The sequence below is a fragment of the Austrofundulus limnaeus genome, unplaced genomic scaffold (assembly GCF_001266775.1).
Source record: "Austrofundulus limnaeus strain Quisiro unplaced genomic scaffold, Austrofundulus_limnaeus-1.0 Scaffold13, whole genome shotgun sequence".
In the NCBI taxonomy this organism is placed as follows: domain Eukaryota; kingdom Metazoa; phylum Chordata; class Actinopteri; order Cyprinodontiformes; family Rivulidae; genus Austrofundulus; species Austrofundulus limnaeus.
This window is the reverse complement of record NW_013952415.1, coordinates 397,414-417,776: the sequence shown is the minus strand read 5'-3', so window position 1 is coordinate 417,776 and position 20,363 is coordinate 397,414. Positions and strand designations below refer to the sequence as shown.

The 20,363-nt window shown below is 37.1% G+C and overlaps 1 protein-coding gene across 3 annotated transcripts in view; it reads left to right on the top strand.

The window, feature by feature from the left end:
- Positions 1-20,363, top strand: part of tnksa (tankyrase, TRF1-interacting ankyrin-related ADP-ribose polymerase a) — a 93,931-nt gene that overhangs the window by 18,266 nt on the left and 55,302 nt on the right. For 2 of the 3 annotated variants that reach the window (XM_014002398.1, XM_014002397.1), the window contains exon 5: positions 19,771-19,807. In XM_014002398.1, the coding sequence (XP_013857852.1) occupies positions 19,771-19,807 (37 nt within the window). Of the gene's footprint in view, positions 1-19,266; positions 19,582-19,770; positions 19,808-20,363 lie in introns of those variants that run through there. The other variant, XM_014002399.1, reaches the window with a different exon arrangement.

Below are 20,363 nucleotides of genomic sequence, written 5' to 3'. Positions count from 1 at the left end.
ATTTATCCATTTTAAATATACTAACCTCACTCCTTTGTAACAACTAAGGCAAAAATGTAATTAATTCAGAAAATGTTTTCAGGACCCCACCTTGAAGTTTTGGGACCCCACTTTGGGTCCCGACCCCAACTTTGGGAAACTCTGATTTAAAATATACTGCAATAAAATATATACAAAAATATTTAGTTTTTCTTTTCTCTTCATACTTTCTGTCTGGATAACAAAACTTGGAATGCATGTAAAAGAGAGGATTTTTGATTAMCAAAGATCTCTGCATTGAGTGGAGCTTTAGTAGAGTGTTGAAGAAACTAAACCTCATTCAGTTCATTTTATGTATAGTTTCAGTTCACAACAAAACCCAAAATACATTAAACTGGATTCAGAACAAATTAACCCTGTCTCAAATACTTTATAGTCACTTCATCCCAATACAGTCGAATTTGTTCAAGAAAATCATTATCTTGTGAAGAGTTTTCACTTTAATAGTCTCCCCATCCTCAGCAAGCACAGGGCAGTGGGTGACAGTAGAAAAGAATGACCTCCCTTTAACAGGAAGAAACTTTGTATCATAACCATGCTCATGATTGGTGCCTGATTGCCTTGACTGCCCGGGAGGAAGGAGAACATGAAATTGGGCAATGTGAAAGTTCTACGGAAAGACGAACAGAAAACATAGCAGGCATAACTGGAACTCCTAGTATATTAGATACAGAGAGCTAAAGCATTGCCTTGACAGTATGTAATTGATTGTTGCGGTAGTTTTTATAATCACTCATGAAGAAAATTGCAACACATTAAATATATCTGATTTATCTGCTGTACTTATAAGAAGTTAATTATATTTGTCCTTAACATGTGACAAAAGAGCACATGCACTGATTTACTGAGATAAGCCTATCTGTAAGTGGTTCATTGCTTTTGAAGCTGATCTTTTGAGTGTTTGAGTTTCTGATTTGATCAGCCTGATTTAGGATCATAGGTCAGTTTGAGGCAGGTTATAAAATCTCTYTCAAATGTAGATTTTATGGTCAAGTAAGGTGATTTCAGGCAAAAGCCCAATGAGGTGGTGAATTATAATGGAACTACAGAGTAGCTCATTTATGCGCAGCAGCTGGTGAAAACCTTTAAAGTTTGTGAGCAGAGAAGTTAAAACAGCACATAGCTTTTGAGAGCAATGATGATTGCGTGGCCTCGAGTATAAAAACAGGATTTGATCAATGCTAAACCATAATAGTACAGTAGTACGTGGAAAAAAAAAGTCATAAGGCCCCCAAATTAACTCATCACTTGCTTTGGGTCTAATTATTTACTTTGAGCTATACATCATAACAAAAGAAAATGCTGTTACTTCAGGAAAATTGTAGGCTATTGCTTAGGGATCTCATTTAATTTGTTGGTGTGACATGGAACATTTCATTGAGTGGTTTTAAAAAAAATTAGGTGTTGATTTGGGACTGTTACATAACTACTTTTGTTTTGAACAGCACCGCTTTACCACCCTCAGCATCTCTTTTCAAATGCTATTAGCTAATTACATAAACTGTATTTGAACCGAGTCATGTTTGTTAGACTGGAGCTTTGAAAAGCTCCTTCATATCACCAAAACAAATCTGGTTTTCATCTAATTTGCTTTAGATCTTTACGAATCACTTGGAAAAACATGCTTTTTCTACCTCTGCTTATTCGGGGGGATTATGTATTTTCCAGGCATATTTTCAATTCTGTAACATGATCGAGTAACTATGTTATCTTCAGTTGCTGTAAAGCTGTATACTGTATATCAAAAATACATTTAACATTGCATCATAGTTTGTCTAAACATCTTGAAATTGGACTTTGTCTCATTAAGAACCTCCTACCATTTTGGACACTCCCACTTCTGCACATCTTCACAACGATGCTTTGTTGGATGGGTGGTTTATGGGGAATGAGATGAGATATTCTAAAAAATATGCATACATTTAGGATATGATCCATATGGTAACAAGACTTGTCATATAATCTGGAGGATTTACCCAGCATTGATGGGATTGACATAAACTATCTGCTGCAGACCTCGGATTATACGACAAGCCAGATGAAAGCTTAAAAAAAGCCTTGAAGCCTACAGGTATTTTGTTTCAAGTTGGGTTACCATTTAGGATCCAAAGAAGCTTTAAATGGCTGTCGACTTGTTTCTGTCCAGGTGAGTAGTGCTATTTTAAGTAATTAGCTTATGATAACAATGCTATCACTAATACTAACAATGTTAACCCGTTTTTTTCTATGTGCTTGGATCTGCTTGTAAGTAATTTATTTATTTTCTGTAAACTCAAATTCGAGTAACTATCCAATAAAATATCTGAAAATATGATGATACAGTCTTTACCTGTTAGAAAGTGGTCACTGCAAACTCTTGTATTGATTGTTGTCTGTTTCCGCTCTTCCTGTTTTTAGTCATAGATTGTTAATCCACTTTTGCCGTCTTTTTTCGGAGACACTACTTTCGGAACATGAAAACAACTTTTATATTTTTCCCAATTGGAGCGGTACATACATACATGGCACAGAAMTTAGGTATTTTGACGCTGAATTAACAGAAGGAAATGGGGCTACATTTACTTCCTGCCCCTGTCTGCATTTTGTGACATCAATACTATGCAATCTGCAACCCAGCAATGGAAAAAGTTTCTGTCATTCACCACATTAAAAGGCATACTGCTTGCAGCTGTGCTTGTGGAGAAATGGGAAAACTGGACTATCATTAGCTTAGCACCTTCCTCAGAGACCATGTTGTCAGCTTCTACTTATTAAGCAGTTCGTTAAGCATCTTTTCAGGATCATCAATGACCTGTGGTGGAAAATTCAGTTTTGGCCACATCCACTCATTTACTCTAAACGCACCATTAAATTCCTTGTAATCAGTTACGTATACACTTAACATTTAGCACCTTTAAAAATGACAAATTTACAAAACAAGGCCTCAGATTTTTATTATTATTATTTTTACATGTGGATAATTTAACCATTTGTCTAAATGATATGGGCTCAGTTTTTATGCAGAACCATTCTCAGAAAGTTAGTTTATACACTCAGCTTACAGCTCAAATGGACACAGAGGTGTTGAAAGAAAATGGAGTTTATGTGCTGTTCTATTGAACGTCCTGAAAAGACAACAGCCACAGATGTCTAATGCGCTCCTGTACTACTTGTTGCTGATATTGTAAATCCAACTGGCTGTATCACTCAAAAACAGAGGATAGGTTGGGTGTTTGTCTGTGTTCTACATTAATTAGACAGTCTATTCAGTCGCTGACCCTAATCTTCAGTTGTGACACGGTGACACTGCATAGCATTGCCAATTCAGGGTGTTTATGCACCAAACAGCCTGAACAAACCTTTCACAAGACTGTGTATAGGTATATAGAGGGAAAAACACAGCAATGATGTGAGAAGTCTCAGAGGAGCCAACATTAAATCACCGGGGGGATCTTTCTTTACATTCATCGTCTCTGTCTGTGTCGATTGATCTTTTTCTGGACAGAAAGCAGTGATTAGGACACTTTAATCAAGTTGAGTCCGACCTTGAAGACTCTTTCTTGGATCTCATGATCTCCCTGTTTTTTTCCTCATCATTTATTCTGCTATTTAATTAGCATCCAAGTGRAGCATTTACTTCCTCTATTCCTCTTTTTGTATATCAGTCACAGCCTTCACACTCTCTCTTTTTAACATTATTCACTGATGGTTAAATTCATCAATAGACATCACTCCCAAACACAACAAACTATCTTTAGAATATCGGTCTTTTTGCTGAATATTACCAAAATACTGTAATTTTAGTAACAAACAAATGACTGATGCCAAAAAGTCCATCTGTCACTGGTTGGGATAAATTCATATGTTTAGGTCTTCAAGAGTGTTTTATTCTTCTTTGGCATTAAGTTCTTTCTGTTGATCTTATTCCTAGCTTTAGTATTAAGCGCTCACTCTCTGTTTATTCTTTGTCTCAAAAAGAAAAAAATCAGCTGAGACAGTGTCATATAAATTATCTTCAAAGTTTCTGTCACTTATGTTTTAGGCTGAACAAAAAATAAGTGACAGGGAAACAAGTTGTCATAAATAAAATTAAGTAAAACCAGGTACTCAGATGTTGTCTGAAAATAATCAGTTCTTTTTCAGTGCTTAATGGTTGGATAAATCAAGCAACCACAGCATGTTAATGTATAAATTGACATTTTACTCTAGGTTGTTTATTGACATTGGTATATTRGCCATTAACCTTCTCAACTCATGCTTACAGTAAACATCCATTTTTGCCTGCAAATAAAAACTTTTGTTGAAGTAATCCATTAATCTATGGCAGACTTTAGACTTTTACTATGCTTTTATGGACTACAATGCACAAATACAACACTTGAGGCTACAAATTGAAGCCCTCCCCCAATCAGTGGGTGACAGTGAATACTAAACAGATAGTACAGACTTCCCCATTTCAGAGCCTGTTACCAGCTTTTTTATTTCACAGTAGGTCAACTGAGGTCGATTAACCAACATGCCAAATGGTTCGTTACACAGTTTTTTCTTTTTCTTTTAAGTCGTTGGAAACTGAAAAACAGGCACTTAAAATGTTTGGCAAGTGATTTACTGAATCATTAGTCACAGTCTGCCAAAAATGTCTACTTGTCAGATCAGTTGAAGCTAACTGGTGCTGGTGCTGAAGTTAGGAGAAAAAACATTTAACAAAGCTCTATTGCAGCACCTACACCAATTCATTTTCTTCAAACTTAAAACCTACCAGTATCTTCTCAAAGTTGGATGTTGGTAGGTCCAAATCAGGTCATCTCATCCAGAAATTCACAGCCAAATGTATTACAAGGTGGGTCATTACATAATTATAAATCTTGTGATAACTGGTCTAGCTAGGTAGAGATAGTAAATAATCTGTCTTTATGTTTACCATTATTCTATTATTATTATTATTATTATTATTATTATTATTATTATTATTATTATTATTATTATTATTATTTGTAAACAAGGGAACTTTCTTTTTTCTGCATTTAGAGTTAGACATCAATCGAACACTTACACAGCTTTAACCACAGTCAAGCTATAGATCTTTGAAATGTCTGTCTGTAAACCCACAGTTAGAGTAGTAAAAAATGAAAAGAAAACTTAATTATTATTCATGTTTAATACGGATGTGTATTTAAAAGAATTAAAAAGAAGTATTGGGAACGAATAAACGGAGGGAAGAAAAACAAGAGCAGAGAGAGTGGCAGTCCATTAGCTGCTGTTAATTACCTCTGATTGGTATTCAAAGACTAACTGCTTCTTAGACTCAGAAAGATCAATTCCCCAATCTGGACCTAAATCAACACTCTTACACACATGCGCACACATAAATTTGTGTGTAAACCCAACCCCCCCCCCCCCACTAATGAGACATGCAAACTCTGTAACTTAAAAACAGCCTCATTTATCCAAACTTTTTTCAGAAAGGGTAAAGCTCCCACTAGATATCAACTTCCTTTTTTAAATTGCTATTCTGTTGTCTTGTCTTTCATAACAGTAGTTGAATAGTTTGTATTTCACAATGTTGATAACAAATAATTGAAAGCTGATGAGTTTGTGGATGATTAACAAATTACTTTGTTGTTTTGTTGGCWTGTGTTTTTATCCTTGGGAAATAGGTGGCTGAATGATTTTGCCGTCTATTTATTTCTGTAAAATGAGTTCTCTTGAGTGTAGTGGAAAGAATTGAAGTGTTAAATTACTGAAAATTACTGCAGGCAATATGACAACAAAGAGAGATGTTGTCTTTCCAGGGATAACTGGTCATTCAAGCTGAAAGAATCATGGCGACCGTCTCCCTCGTCTCATCAGAGCTGACACATCTCAAGACGTCTGTTCTAAATTGGAATTGACAAACCAGGACTTCAGCTTTTTGCTCCCTGAATTGATTTGATCTAAGGGACTAGACTTCAGATGAAGACAGCTTTCTCTTTTTGCTCACTTTGATGCAGACCCGTAGACTGACTCAGTCATGGCTTTTGTTCAGTTTGCATCAGAATCTGTCAGGCAATATCAGTGTGACATTTTACAAGACTGCTACCTGCAGGCTTGTGAAGATCCAGGATTCCCTCAGTGTTATGATATATAATGATTGTATAGTCCACAGTCGTTGGCTTTGTGGCTAAAAGTTGTAGCAGTGTTTTTGTGAAAATAATAATGTTAAACATGAATATAAAAGAAACCTGGAATGAAATGACATTTCCTTGTAGTCCCAGAAATAGCCAGTTTATGATGATTACATCTGCAGCAAAGGTCATTTCAGGGCACTTTACAAAGAAAGTAAACAAGTTCAGTACAAATCCAGTTATATACAGATCGTTTAAAGGGAACATTATTATTATTATTATTATTAAAGGGGATATTATGCAAAATKCACCTTTTTAGCTGTTAAATGCATTTTGTTGTGTCCTTGAAGTTTCTAGGAGTGCAGAAAAGCTGAATTTAGTCTCTTTTGCTCTATTCTGTTTGGATGATATAAGCTAAGATAAGATATTCCTTTATTAATCCCGCAGTGGGGAAAGTTACATTGTTACAGCAGTGTAAAAAAGCAAAACCAATTTGAAAAACTATATATACACAGTAAAATCAAGTGAATATAGAAATACTAAAAACAGTATTATTCGAAATATAAATAAACAATTTCCAGGTTTGTTGCCTGTAGTAGAGAGTGGTGAACTACTTAGAGCAGTGGGTATTGTACAGTCTGACGGCGGCTGGAAGGAAAGACCTGCGGTATCTTTCCTTCACGCACTTAGGGTGCCGCAGCCGGGCGCTGAAGGAGCTGCTCAGTGCTGTCAGAGAGAGGTGCATGGGGTGGGAAGGGTATGCCAGCATGCGCTGGAGCTTAGTCCTCATTCTCCTCTCTGCCACCACCTCCACTGGGTCAACAGGACACCCCAGGACAGAGCTGGATTTCCTGAGGATCTTGTTCAGTCTCTTCCTGTCAGCAGTGGAGATGCTGTTGCCCCAACAGACCACTCCGTAGAAGATGGCTGATGCCACCACAGCATCAAAAAAGGTCCTGAGAAGAGCCCCCCGCACACCGAAGGACCTGAGTCTCCTCAGGAGATACAGTCTGCTCAGTGCTTTCTTGTAGAGGGCAGCTGTGTGGTCAGTCCAGTCCAGCTTGTTGTTAAGGTGAACACCCAGGTACTTGTAGGACCTCACGATTTCAATGTCCATTCCCTGAATGTTCACTGGTACAGAAGGCAAGTGTTTGGACCTGCGGAAGTCCACCACCAGTTCTTTTGTTTTTCCTGTGTTGATCTGCAGACAGTTCCTCTGGCACCATTCCACAAAGTTCTGAGTCAGTTCTCTGTACTCCTCATCGTCATCGTCCTTAATGAGACCGACAATAGCAGAGTCATCCGAGAACTTCTGCAGGTGACAGCTGGCAGAGCTGTACCTGAAGTCAGCAGTGTAAAGAGTGAAGAGGAAGGGGGCAAGGACAGTTCCTTGTGGAGCCCCGYTGCTGCAGACCACCTTGTCTGACTGACAGCCCTTGGTCCTCACATACTGTGGCCGTTCTGTATTTTTCAATCCGTTCAGTTTTCTTTATTTTATTTGATGTTTTCTGAACTATTATGTTAAAATATTAGCAGCCAAACTTCTAAATAAGGTCTGGACCTACCAACTACAATTTGGTGGTCTTCATTCTCCTCTGGCTTTGGGTCAGACTCTGGCTCCAACATGTAAGGCTGGATGGACAAGTCTTCTGTTGTTGACGTCTTTTAATTAATGTATAAATAAAACATTTCTGCACTGCTAACCGTTACCCCTCTATCAAATGAGAATGGACCACTCTGGAAGCTGGAGGGGTGCGAGGTGTGTAGCTCCTCGTTTAGATTAAAGAAACAGCCTCAAAACGAGTTTATCTAAGYGACACCTCAGAAAAGGGGTAAAGAGGGGCTGGTAAAGTTACAATAAGGAGGAATTTAGACCAAAGAATTACAGTTCAATTTTATGTAGACCCCAACTGAACGATTTAAATGTGAAAAAGGATTTAAAAGCAGGATATGTCTACTGTAAATATATAGTTATGGTGTGACAAGGCCTTAAGGGCTAAAAAAAGTGGATTTTGCACATTCCCTTTAAATTTATTTCACATTAACATAATCCAGTTGATATTCAATCTAAAGGTCAGACTCTGATTTAAATCTAGTTATAATTCAAACCAATTCATATCCATTCTGGTTCACTCCAGTCCATGTAGGTGCAGTCAGATTCAACTAGTAACTGGAGAAAAGAAGTTGTTAACAAAAAAAAAAAAGAGAGAGAGAGAATGAATTCCAAGCAAGCAATCAAATTACATTTCTTGTATTTCAGGTTAATAAATGTGCAAAATTAAACAACTTCTGCCAAGGTATTTTATTATTTTTTTAACGTCTTTGGTTATGAATCGTTCCTGTCAACTTGTCACAGTTATCTTTTCGTGCCGTGGAATGAGTTACAGACAGCAATAATAGGCTTCTACCTGAAGAGAAATGGCTGCTAGGATATGCCGATATGAGACAGACAGGAAAAAAAATGAGTTTGAGTATAAAATAGTTTTCATTTGTTTTTCTATGGTATTCCTGTCACTTTGTCACAGCTGGAACTGCTACTAATCTCATTTTCTCTGCTGCCAGACAGGTTTTTATCCCTTGGAATCAATTAGGACTTGTGTCCACCTCGCGCTGCCTCTCTGACGAGCAGTACTCAATAGAACCTTCTTCTGTTGCTGCGTAGTTTCAGCAAAGAGGGGGGAAAACATATAATGTAACTTAATGTAAACTTTGTTCATATGCTCTCTCTTTAAATCCCTCCTTACATCCTGTAAATAATGTGAGAAATAAACTGTTGCTTTAAGGAGCAGTCCGGAGTGGGCTGGTAGATTTCACATAGCAGAAAATTAGCCGGCAGGCTTTCACAAGAGCTAGCGGAAAATGATCAGATTTTTTTTTTAAGAGAGATGGAGAGGGTGCCATTGAGGAGAGGGACAAAGTGAATATAGAGAAAAAAAGAATGACAGGAAAGGGAAAAAATCCTGAAGGAAAAAAGATGAAGATGCTCGCAGGATTGGGTGACAAACAGAGAGATGAATTGGTGCGCCTTACAGTGGATGCAAAAAAAAAATCTGAAAGAGTAGGGAGCACAAAACAGTGTGAATAGGAGCAGCGTAATCATACAGACAAAGAGCTGCTAAAGCTGCTCTGAAGTATTGGTCCTGGTAATGCAAGCATTAGCAAAGCCAGTCTCACACCTTATGTGCACCTTGGAGTGTGTGTGTGGGAGAGGAAAAGTGAATTTCTCTGGCTACAACAGCCAAGCGTAGCTTTTCAGCTCCTTATCTGAGACATACTCATTGATTACCATGATGACTGCTGTTCGATTGTTCCCCTGTGATGAATGGACCTGATCCTTATTTCCTCTCAGACACTCAGTCTCTTTCTCTCTCTCACACACACGAACACACACCCATATTTTCTTTTGCTATCTTCAAACCTATGGGAAGAAAAAAATGACCTATCCTGAGAAGCAAAACAAAAATAATATATTTTTTATGTAGTGTGTATGTGATGCACTTCCAGGGTTCGCTCACCCCATTTGGACCGTTTTCCTGCAGCTGAAATTGCCTCGTTTTCCACTTGACAGCACAGCATCACAATACAGAGTGAAAGGCATTGACTATGCAAGAGCAGACTGACAGTATTTAGGTAATGAACTCAACCCACTCCATATTAATATAAAAAAACTTAAATAATTCAGGAAAATTAAAACAAGCACCCAAGTATACCGGGCTATGTGGAAAAAAAAATACATTAGTAATTCTCGGTCAAGGACCTTCAGAGTCATTAATCTTCCAGTTATTTTAAGTGGTTTTTAATAGAAATCTATACAAATTACAATATAGAAATAGAATTAGTTCAAAGAAAACTGAATAAAATTGAATAATTGTTTAAGGAATACAGAATAGTGATATAAGTTATCGATTAATGCATTAATCTAAAGTTGATTGAGATTATCAATCGACTAACGATAAATTGATAAGCGGCCGTTTTCTTAAAAACCTGACATTTCTCTTGAATCAAGGGTCTTTCCATAACACGAAGGGCTGGCATGCTGAATTAAAAAAAAGAAATACTTTATATTTTAACAATTTATTGTGCCAACTGTTTTAAACACTGAATAAACAGAAAATTGTGGATTTCTCACACATTATTAAACTGAACATATTTATAAAGTATAACAAAACAAGATATTATTTTATTAGATTTCTAGTTGGGAAAAAATGGAAAAGAATAAAATATATAAAAGAATTAATCCACTATGAACAGAGATGTAAAACTATCATTTAAACACATGATAATATTTTAAGCTAGCGATTAACTCAAAAACAAACTATAAACATAATAAAATATCCCTGGCAGGGGTGAAAATACAAACAAGATTAGCCACTGACAACCGAACACTATCAACATATTTGTTAGTTCCTGTTCTATTCAGGCCCGGTTTGATGTCAGCTACTGGTGTTAATTTGATTGGTTCACTGGCCGGTTTATGACACACAGATGAGAGTAGCTTTACATGAATCAGTTGTAGCGATGGTAACTTTTTTTCTCTCTTGAGTTGAACTCAACAGCAAGAAAATAACGTTAACTACAATTAGCTTACCGTTTTCTGTCATCCCGCTTTCGTCTTAAGCGTCATACTACTGGATGGTCGGGTACCGCTTTCGGTACTTTTCCTWTGAGTTTCAACTCCATTATTATTGTTGTGTTGCAAATAATTTTAATATTAATATTACGTTTAATATTATGGTCCCGCCTACATCGAGACAGCTCTCTGCTCAGTGCAAACAGGGCTGAGGTAGTGTAAAGCCAAGCTGACAGCAGCGGCACTCTCTTCTGGATGGTGGCCAGATTACACTGAAATAATATTTAAACTGACATTATCAATTAATCGAATGGAAAGAATTTTAATCAAATTGGACAATTATTTGATAATTAATCATAAGACAATTGATTGCATCCCTAATACAGACCATCATCTACCATTTTCACGAGAAAGTTTAGAACTAAGGTCATCTTATGCTGAGAATTGGCAAAGCTGTGGCCTTTTTGTTAAAACTGTAAACATATACTTTATATGCAATAGTGTGTATGTGTTGAGAATGTCTCTTAGCCACTTTCACATCAAATTTGACCTCATTATCAGTAAAAACTAACTCAGGATTAGTCAGTTTTATGTTGTCTACTGTTGATTAACTCTAGTGGACGTATTGGATTAGATTGTCATAAATACTAATAAGTAGTTCTTGTATTTACTTTCTGAAAGTTTAATTCAATTCAGTCCAATCATTCACAAGATACTTTGCAAACTAACTTGTAGGTGACTGCAAATAAGTAGAGGAAGATTTAAAACAAAAATGTTTTGCAACCTGTTAGAGCTCAGAATATTTGATGGGGTTCAGTCTCAGCCCTTAGATATTTTACTCACAGACACACTAACATAGARAAAAACATTATTACCCACCCTTTTAGCAGCAAACCACAGTTACTTGTTATACTGACCGAAACAGTTCAATAATGATTTTTATGATGACTCATTGTGTTGAGTTGTGTAGGCTGGTCACTGCYGTTAAGGGACTTCTAAGACTCAGATGTAGGAAAAACAAGCTGAGAAAAAAAAAAAACAAGTTTCTCTTTCATTGCGTGACTCTGACTTGCATGCTTCACTCAGAGGAGCTACATTATGATCTCATTTTATCTGTGGCAAATTTTGTCGTTGTTTATGGTCCTTTGCTTAAAGGATGGTTTCGTGCTCCGGCCTAATTTCTTCACATTTGTTTGACTAACGGAGGGCATAGTCAGTCCTCGCTTTGTGTGTCTTTTTTTGGCATGTTGACAAGTTTTAAATCAGTCTCTTTAATGTTAGTTTGGCTTTAACGTCTCAGAAAGTTGCTTAATAGAGGAAAATACAAGTATAATTGGGGAACGTAGAATACAATTGATCTTAAACACAAATGTTTCTTTGAGTAAAATACTCAATTTTAGACCTTTTTAGGCATTTAAAATGATTAAAATAGAGTAAGAATTTGGTCAATTGTCAAAGCTGTAACTACATCCTTCGGTCAATTTATTTAGAAATCTTGTCTACTCAAGCCACAAATTTCTTAATATTACAATATGGAAGTGATTCTCATGGAAATTGCTGTTTTTAGAGTTTGGACAAGGTATTCCTATCTGAGGAACAAAACATTATTTAAAGAGAAATATTTGCCCAAAAAGGCCATAAAGGACTGACTGTTCTCTGTTGATTAAACAAAGACAAAGAAATAATYCTGAAGCACGGAGGGCTATAAACAACAACAACAAAGTTTGATGTGGACAAATGGCCATGAATAAAATTAGATCATCATGTCGCTCCTGTGAGTGAAGCACGCAAGTCAGAGTCACGCAACAAATGTTATTTTGATCAACTTCTTCCTCTACATCCAGCTTTTCTCCAAGAAAAATACTTTTCTACAATTAGTTATTAATAAAAACATCAGTATGTTAAATTATCTATGGTTACAGCAAGTGCACCCTTGTGTCTAATGCAAACCAATTAGTATCGATGTGAACATTTGACATTGTTGGAAAAGCAAGCTGGAGACTTTTTAATAAAATTTTAGGATTCAAGCAATTTGACTTGATTTAGAGGACAAATGTATATTTGTTGTAGATGACTTGTCTACAGAATTATTCTTTGTTTCAAATCCTTTTAGATCTTTTGGAAACTTTCTGCCAAACTCTAGTAGCAAAGTTTAAAAAAAGAACAGGTTGGCATTAGGACTGCATGATAGTAGAAAAAAAAAAGACATTGCCATTTTTTTCTGACACTGCAACAGATAGTGCTGTATGAGAAAAATAATACATATTTTTTTCATCAAATGACTTGAATAACACTTTACGTTTAGCTGCCATCCTTTCTCTTTTTTTGTGCATGTTACAAGTATGTTTTTTGTCTATTTGTTTTCTTTTATTGCTTGATTTTATTGTGCTGGGACCTGAGTACACGTTTCATTCTACCATGCGCAAACTTGACTTGTGTTTTACCACCTAGCTATGTGTCTATCTTAGTTTCTGTTTCCCCATTTTCTTCCTGGACTGCTCGAGAATTAACCCACAACACTTCTCTGAAACACGTTGTCATTATTGTTCCGGAGGTTTTACAACAAAAGGAAAGTTTTAGCCCAATTTTAGACACAAAGCTACCCGCTACTGCCGGCAGAAGAAACCCGTAAAAATAAAATCTGCAACACGCAACCGTTTCATGGTTCAGTCCCTAGATAACACGTTGATTTAACTTGCCTCCTTACAGAAGCTGCAGTGTTACTGCTCACATTTATTATGATGACGATGTATCGTGCAGCTCTAGTTAGAATTTTGCTTGTTACATTTGCTGGTTTTGGAATGAATTGATGATGGTTTTTCTAGTTGTTCTCCTCAAAATTTTATGAACTATGCTAACCACTTTTATATTTTTTTCCTTTTCTGATTTTAGTACAAAAGAGAAAAATAAAAAAGTTTATTTAAGATGACTTAGCTTTTGTAATGTGATAAATCATGTCTTCTGATTAATATCGGCTACCTGCATTTGCATCCAAGTGAGAGGGTGGAGTGGGTGGCCAAAAAAACATTATTAATCCAAGGCAGCTCTCTGTGGTGCACTTTGTGAAGCAATTAATCAAGTCGTATACGGGGTGAGTGTTTATGAAATAAGCCGTGCAAGCCAGCAAAGTGCTCAAACAACAATCTTTTATAAATTTCAGTTCATCTTCCATTTTATTTATTTCCCTTCTTTGACGGGTCTCGCAAATCCACTTATAACCTGAGCACTTGTGACCTTACTGAGGCAATAAGTGAATCTGACAACGCCTGACTCAAAGTCGGTTGTTGCATAACAGCAGATAAACTGCTTCTAGAATATTTGATTTACACACCAACACACACACACAAGCAGACAGCTGGGCACTGAGGCGACTCATGGCCCAGTCGGCATCAGTCAGCATCATCTGTTCTATTTTAGCCACTTAGTGGACATGGTAGAGTCCTTGTTGGATGGTAAGATGTACGACTTTCACTGGTTGACATTGACTTGCACTCACCTTTTGTAAAGTTACTAACATAAACCTGTAAGCAAAATAAAACTAAAAATATGCATCCTCCCCAGCACACAACAATTGGAATGCAAATAATGATCGCTGGTGTCTATATCAACTTGCCAAGGGAGTGGCACACACAAACACACACACAAGCACACACACTATCATCATTCAGGAGGCAGCTGGCCAGTCCTAAGCTTTAGTGTGTCCTTGTCTCTTCTGTTTTGATTCAGCATGACTGTCGGCATCATATACACACACTGGGTATTCACACTTGCACACTCAGATGCATTCATTTTGCTGCCTAACACCAAACAGTTGCAGGTAATTTTCCTCCCTGGATGTTTAGATGCTGCCCAAAGTGTTCTTAGCTTTTGCGCGCCTTTGATTTGATTTGATTTATTGARTCAACAGGAAAAGATTACTAAAAATCAAGCCAGACTCAGCATAATTGCTGTTTTACAGCAGGTTCCTGTTCTGCAGCACATAAAACACTCAGAAATACAGCATCACAATCACATCATTATACACCATAGACACAAAGACAAACAAGCATACCAAATTTCAAAAAGGCAGCATTTGCAAAATAGGACGTCTAAATATGAGCACAACAAAAGTGTCCAGCAGATGGCAGACAAGATTCTTCTTAAAGGGCTGTAGTTTTGAAATGGACTTTATGTTTTGAGGAATGTCATTCCCTGCTTTAGTATAAACATCGAAAAAAGACCTCTGGCCGTAACAGTTTTTAAAAGATGGTAAAATCAGTTGTCCTTTTGTAACAGATCTAGTTGAATGACCGCTTCCAGAATCTGATTTGGGCAACAATGCACAGAGAGTTCCATAATTGGCACCTTTACCTTGTGTAAACAACAATTTAAGTATTTAGCTCGGACTCAGTATAATCTACCTTAAAATAGCAATCTAACTAAAGAAGCCTTAACATTTTTCATGTCATAGTGGATGTTTTTGGAACAACATATAATTAACTTAAAAATATATACTTTTGAACTCTTTTGCATAGTAAGAATCAGGTGTTGAACAACATTCAGATGACTTGAAAAAATCGGAAAATACTTAAGACTTGAAATCATACAAAAAAAAACTTTAGATTTAATCAGATATAAAATACAACTAAAGATTGGATGCAGTATTTTGTTTTTGTTTTAACCAAACTATGTTTTACAGATTGTTATTTATCATTTTCTAAAGCACTAAAACTCAGTCACTGTAACGAGTAAATCTATTAAAAAAGGGGAAAAAAGCTCCATTTATTTTTGAGATGGCTATTCTCAGACATTTATATTTCTCAGAAATGAGAGAGCTCAGATGTTAGGATTTGATTTATTTTCCAAGAAGTAATTTTGAAATGCTCCTTATCCTCTTAGGCCGCAACAAAACATTTCTTTCAGTAGGCTATTTGCTGGGTTACTTTGCCGTCTTTATTCAAATAGTGTCAAGGTTGAGCTCCTATATCTGAACGAACAATGCTTGATGAGTCGATCTTTTCACAGTCTGTGAAATATTTTGATGGAGGTATTAGTATATTATTTCAGGCATGGCTTTACAAAAGTCAGTTAATTTTGTAAAAATGAGATTGKAAAAGCAATAACTTGAGAATCTCAAGTGAAAACTTAAATATTGGCATATTAATAAGACTAACTGGATGCATACAAGTACTTTCTCCGAGGAGCATAACATCATATGCCTGCCTGAATTTGATTACCAAGAAAATATGTTGGTAGATTATGAATATTTAATCAATTTGTGTTGATAATACTACGGGGGATACACTACAGTAGAAATAGAAAGTGTCAGATAGATGTGTGTGATGCTCATAAGCATCAGTAATGATGATTGTAATGTTTTGGATATTAACCTAAAGCACCTTGCTGGGAGGACTGTGACAAGTTTTTTAATGGAAAACTGGATTTGTCTTGGAGTTAAAATGAGTTCCAAACTCACATTTAGGTTTTTGACCTCTCCAAACATGTCATGTCTTTCTTTTAATTCATATTTCCGTCCTGCTCTGTCTGTTTCTACCTCTCTACCTCCCTTTCATTCTTCTCCTCGTTCAGCCCGAGCTTCTGTAACACCAATTATACTGTGTCAAATCCATGCATGTCACTTTCCAGATCCCTAATCATCCCTTCTGTCTTTCATCCACAAATCCTTTGTTCCTTTCTCCTCCTCCCGTTTCCTTCTCTGTAACCTTGCTTCTGTGGGACTCACCCGACCCCCACCCTTCGTCTGCTCCGTGGACACCCAGCTCATCCTCTTTGTCCTCTTTCCAATTAATTGTATCGCAGTACCTCACCATCTTCCTGTGACTCCTTTATTTCAATTTTATAGCCTTCCCTGAGACTATAGCAGCCCTCTAAGATGAGTTTGAGGTCCCTGCAATATCATTCCAGTGTTTCTGAAAAAGCCCATAGCACACTTTTTATGGAGGTTGCAGTGGTAGTTTTAAACTTGTGAAGATGTTTTTGTGTAAAAGTTATTCTTGTTTTCATTGTATACTGTTTGTTTTCGTATGATTCTGTAGTTTAGACCCTTTTTGTTATTTTAAACATATACAATGAGAGATAATACTGTATTTCAGAGCATGATTGATGCTTGATATGAAATTATATTTCTAGCACTGACAATTCAGTTTTCTAATTTCATTACATTTGTCCCACATGCTAGTCTGACACCAGAGATATAGATCAGGTATGGACAATTTACCGTATTTATTCATGTACAGTATAATACGATCTTGATTATAATACGATCATCATTTTTTGATCTTACAAAGCATAAAAATCTAATTATCAATAACTCGTGTATAATAATATCTCCCCCCCCCCACTTTATGGATGATTTTTAGGGTTAAATTTCTAGTATTGTACATGAATAAATACAGTAAATAGAAGTGGTCACAATTTTTTTGTTGACACTACCAGAGGGCCACATAGTACTACACACTTACCCAAATATAATAAAGCTGCCATTTTAATAAGGTTTGTGTTCATATATGTTTATTAAACCAACATACAATGCAGTAACTTAACATTTTAGCGAGCTGAGGTGCAACTGGATAAGAAGATGCCTTGAGTTCAGACTCCTGATTGGTTCTGGTAAAAAGTTGCTGTTGTTTAAGTACTTGTGACTTCAGTAAACATCTCATATTTAGCTTTGTGCAACTTGTAGTGGTGTCTTCTATTAAAATCCTTCATGACAGACAGCTTTAAGCAGACTAAACAAATAGGTTTGCCTTGAAATTCTGTGAACAGATAATCTAGCTCCCAAAAATATAAAAAATAATAAATAAAATTACATTAAAAAACAACAGATTGGCGGGCCGGATGGAAGTAACTGCTAGTTAGCTAGACTGCTAGTTGCCCATAGACAAAATAAGTACATATTCTGGTATATTTAAAATTGATTTATAAAAGTGTCATGCAGTACCATGGGTTTCTCCAGTTGTATGAAATGGACTCTAAAGGCATCTGTCTTGTTTTTCTGTTCTGTTCACATGTTCAAAACTATTTAGAGGATGCCTACGTGCACGCACCTAAAATAACTTGAGGTCACCTGTGCGCTCAGCCCATCTGTCTAGTTTCAGACTCTAGTCCAGCAGCTCAGTGATTTATCAGCACAAAACAAAAGAAAATAATTATAATAATTTCATTTTAAACATTAGATTCTGTTTATGTGTAGGCCTGTCACAATAAACAATAAATCAATTAATCACAAGATAAATTAAATTGAGGAAGATAAATTAAAATGACCCTGTGATCGACTTGCGACCTGTCCAGGGTGTACCCCGCCCGCCCTTCGCACTGTGACTGCCGGATATGGGCACCAGTGACCCACACAACCCTGAAACGGAAGAAYCGTGTACAGAAAATGGATGGATGGATGGAAATTAAAATGAAGACAATAGATTTAATTTTGCTTGATTTTATTTTTTTTCTCCCTCTTTTCTACTTTTTAGCATTGAAATGAACTCTGGTGTCAGGTATTTTCCAGGTGCATGGTCTCTAAACTCTGTAGCATGAAAGCCTATGAACAGGCCTTTAGCCAGAGGAGCGTCTTCGGTTTTCTGACGCCTTGGGATTCCCGACAGTGTTTTTTCATTTTACACTGTGTAAATTTTAATGTAAACTTCTGTATACAGGGGGGTTATAACATTAGATTAGTTTAAACTGGTCTCAAACAATATTATCGTTTATCGCAATAATTTCTGAGACAATTTATGGTCCAGTAAAAATTGTTATCGTGACAGGCCTGTTTATGTGTGCTTTCTTTAGAGATTTATCATTTATTTGCTGCATGGATTAGGGTTGGGCATAATCGTATCGTGTGCAATTAATCATCAGAAAAACATTAATCGATTATTTTTTGGCACTTGATGATTAATACGATTAATGCCACCAGGCAGAGTCCACTCGGTGCTCCTCTCTGCTTCAAATATGATGAACATTAAAAAAAAGGTTCTGTAATTTATTTATCTATCAATACAATTTAAATTTTGATGTATGGCATGAAGTCTGTAATTTTGACACAGTTTTGAACAGATTTTTTTATGAAGAGCAAATCTTTCCCACTAAATTGGTCATGTGACCAGGACCTGTGTGCCCAGGGACTCCAGGGGATTAATCGTCAAATTAATCGTTATCGGCTAAATACCACAATTAATCGTGATTAATTTCTTTGCCAATATTGCCCAACCCTAGCACGGATCCTACAGACCCTCACAATGTGGCTGCAAACTCAGTGATTTAAATCATTTGTTTTAACTGAAACATCGTTCTCTTTGTTTACCTTTTTTATATAAGCAGCTAAATAATTAAATAAACAGTAACCACTGAGAAATGGCTATTCTTTGTTGTTGTCAAGCAGTTTTTTTTTAATTCAAATAATAATAATTAATTGTTCTAAGTAAAAGTGAACAAAATGCCTACAATTTGGTAAAACACTCTTGCTTGTGTTTGTGTCCCAGGCAGAGGAGACTTATGTCAGAATGTGTATTTGTTGTGACTGTAGCCGCAGGGAGACAAGACCAAATTATGGAGAGGAAGCAGGAGAGAGGGTGACGGAAACAGGGGGAGGGGTTTGTTTATTTCTATAGCTCCTTTTTTTTAATGGCAACTGCGCCCCCTGAGTCCAGAGAAGAAAAACAAAGGTAAACGAGTGCCGAGAACAGGAGGGAGGAAGAGACGGGCGATCGAGAACAGCGGACGATGGGCAGCGGCCGAGACACTCGAGCCCAATGCGCCGATGGAGGGAGGGATGGACGGACCCGCGGACGGATAGAGGCAGAGCGCGTGCCGGCCCGCCGCTCGCCGCCCAGACAATGAACGTGCTGCGGTCACTGCCGGCAACGCATCGTCACAGCAACCGTAGCCAGAGGGGTGCGCGCTGAGTGAGAATGGCAGAGAAAGAGGAGGTTATAGACAGAGAGGAAGATGGTGTCTTCCCTCAGTAGATAGAGTGTGGCTCTTTCTGTGGGGGTTCTGTCTGCTGGATCATGTGTGTCTCTGTGTGGTTGATGTGTGTTAGTGGCCACTGGTCTGACACCATGATTTTCTGTCACCATCTAGGTGAATACAAGAAAGATGAGCTGCTGGAGGCGGCGAGGTGAGTACCAGACTCTGCATGTTCTTTGTTTTCATTTGGTTTCTTTTTTTCTATTTTTTTCCCGAACCTGCTTCCTACTTTGTGACACCCTTTACTACCTTGTTTTCTCTCCCTCGTTCACCTTTTATTGCCCCTCCTTTGTTTTCTGTTTTTGTAGCACTTTTACCCATGTGTTTAGTTTTTTTTTTTATCTTAATCTGTTTTTTTTTATCTTTTATTTCACGTCATTTCTTTTTTTGTCGCCTTATGTTTTAAATTATTATATATTTCCCTCCCCTGGCGTGAACACACACTCAGCTCCCACATTAGTCCGGTATTTCAGATCTTTGAGAGCTTTGTACTTGTGGGCCAGAGATACTTGCACATTATTATTTTTTATTTTTTTGGTTGCAGGCAGTTAATGTGGGCTGTGTTTTTCCTGCTTTTTGCATGTGGAAGTGGAACAGCTCTCTCTTTTTGGGAGTGTGTGTGGGTGGCTGAGCGCTTGATGCCTCAACAGACCCACCCCACACACACACACACACACACACACACACACACACACACACACACACAC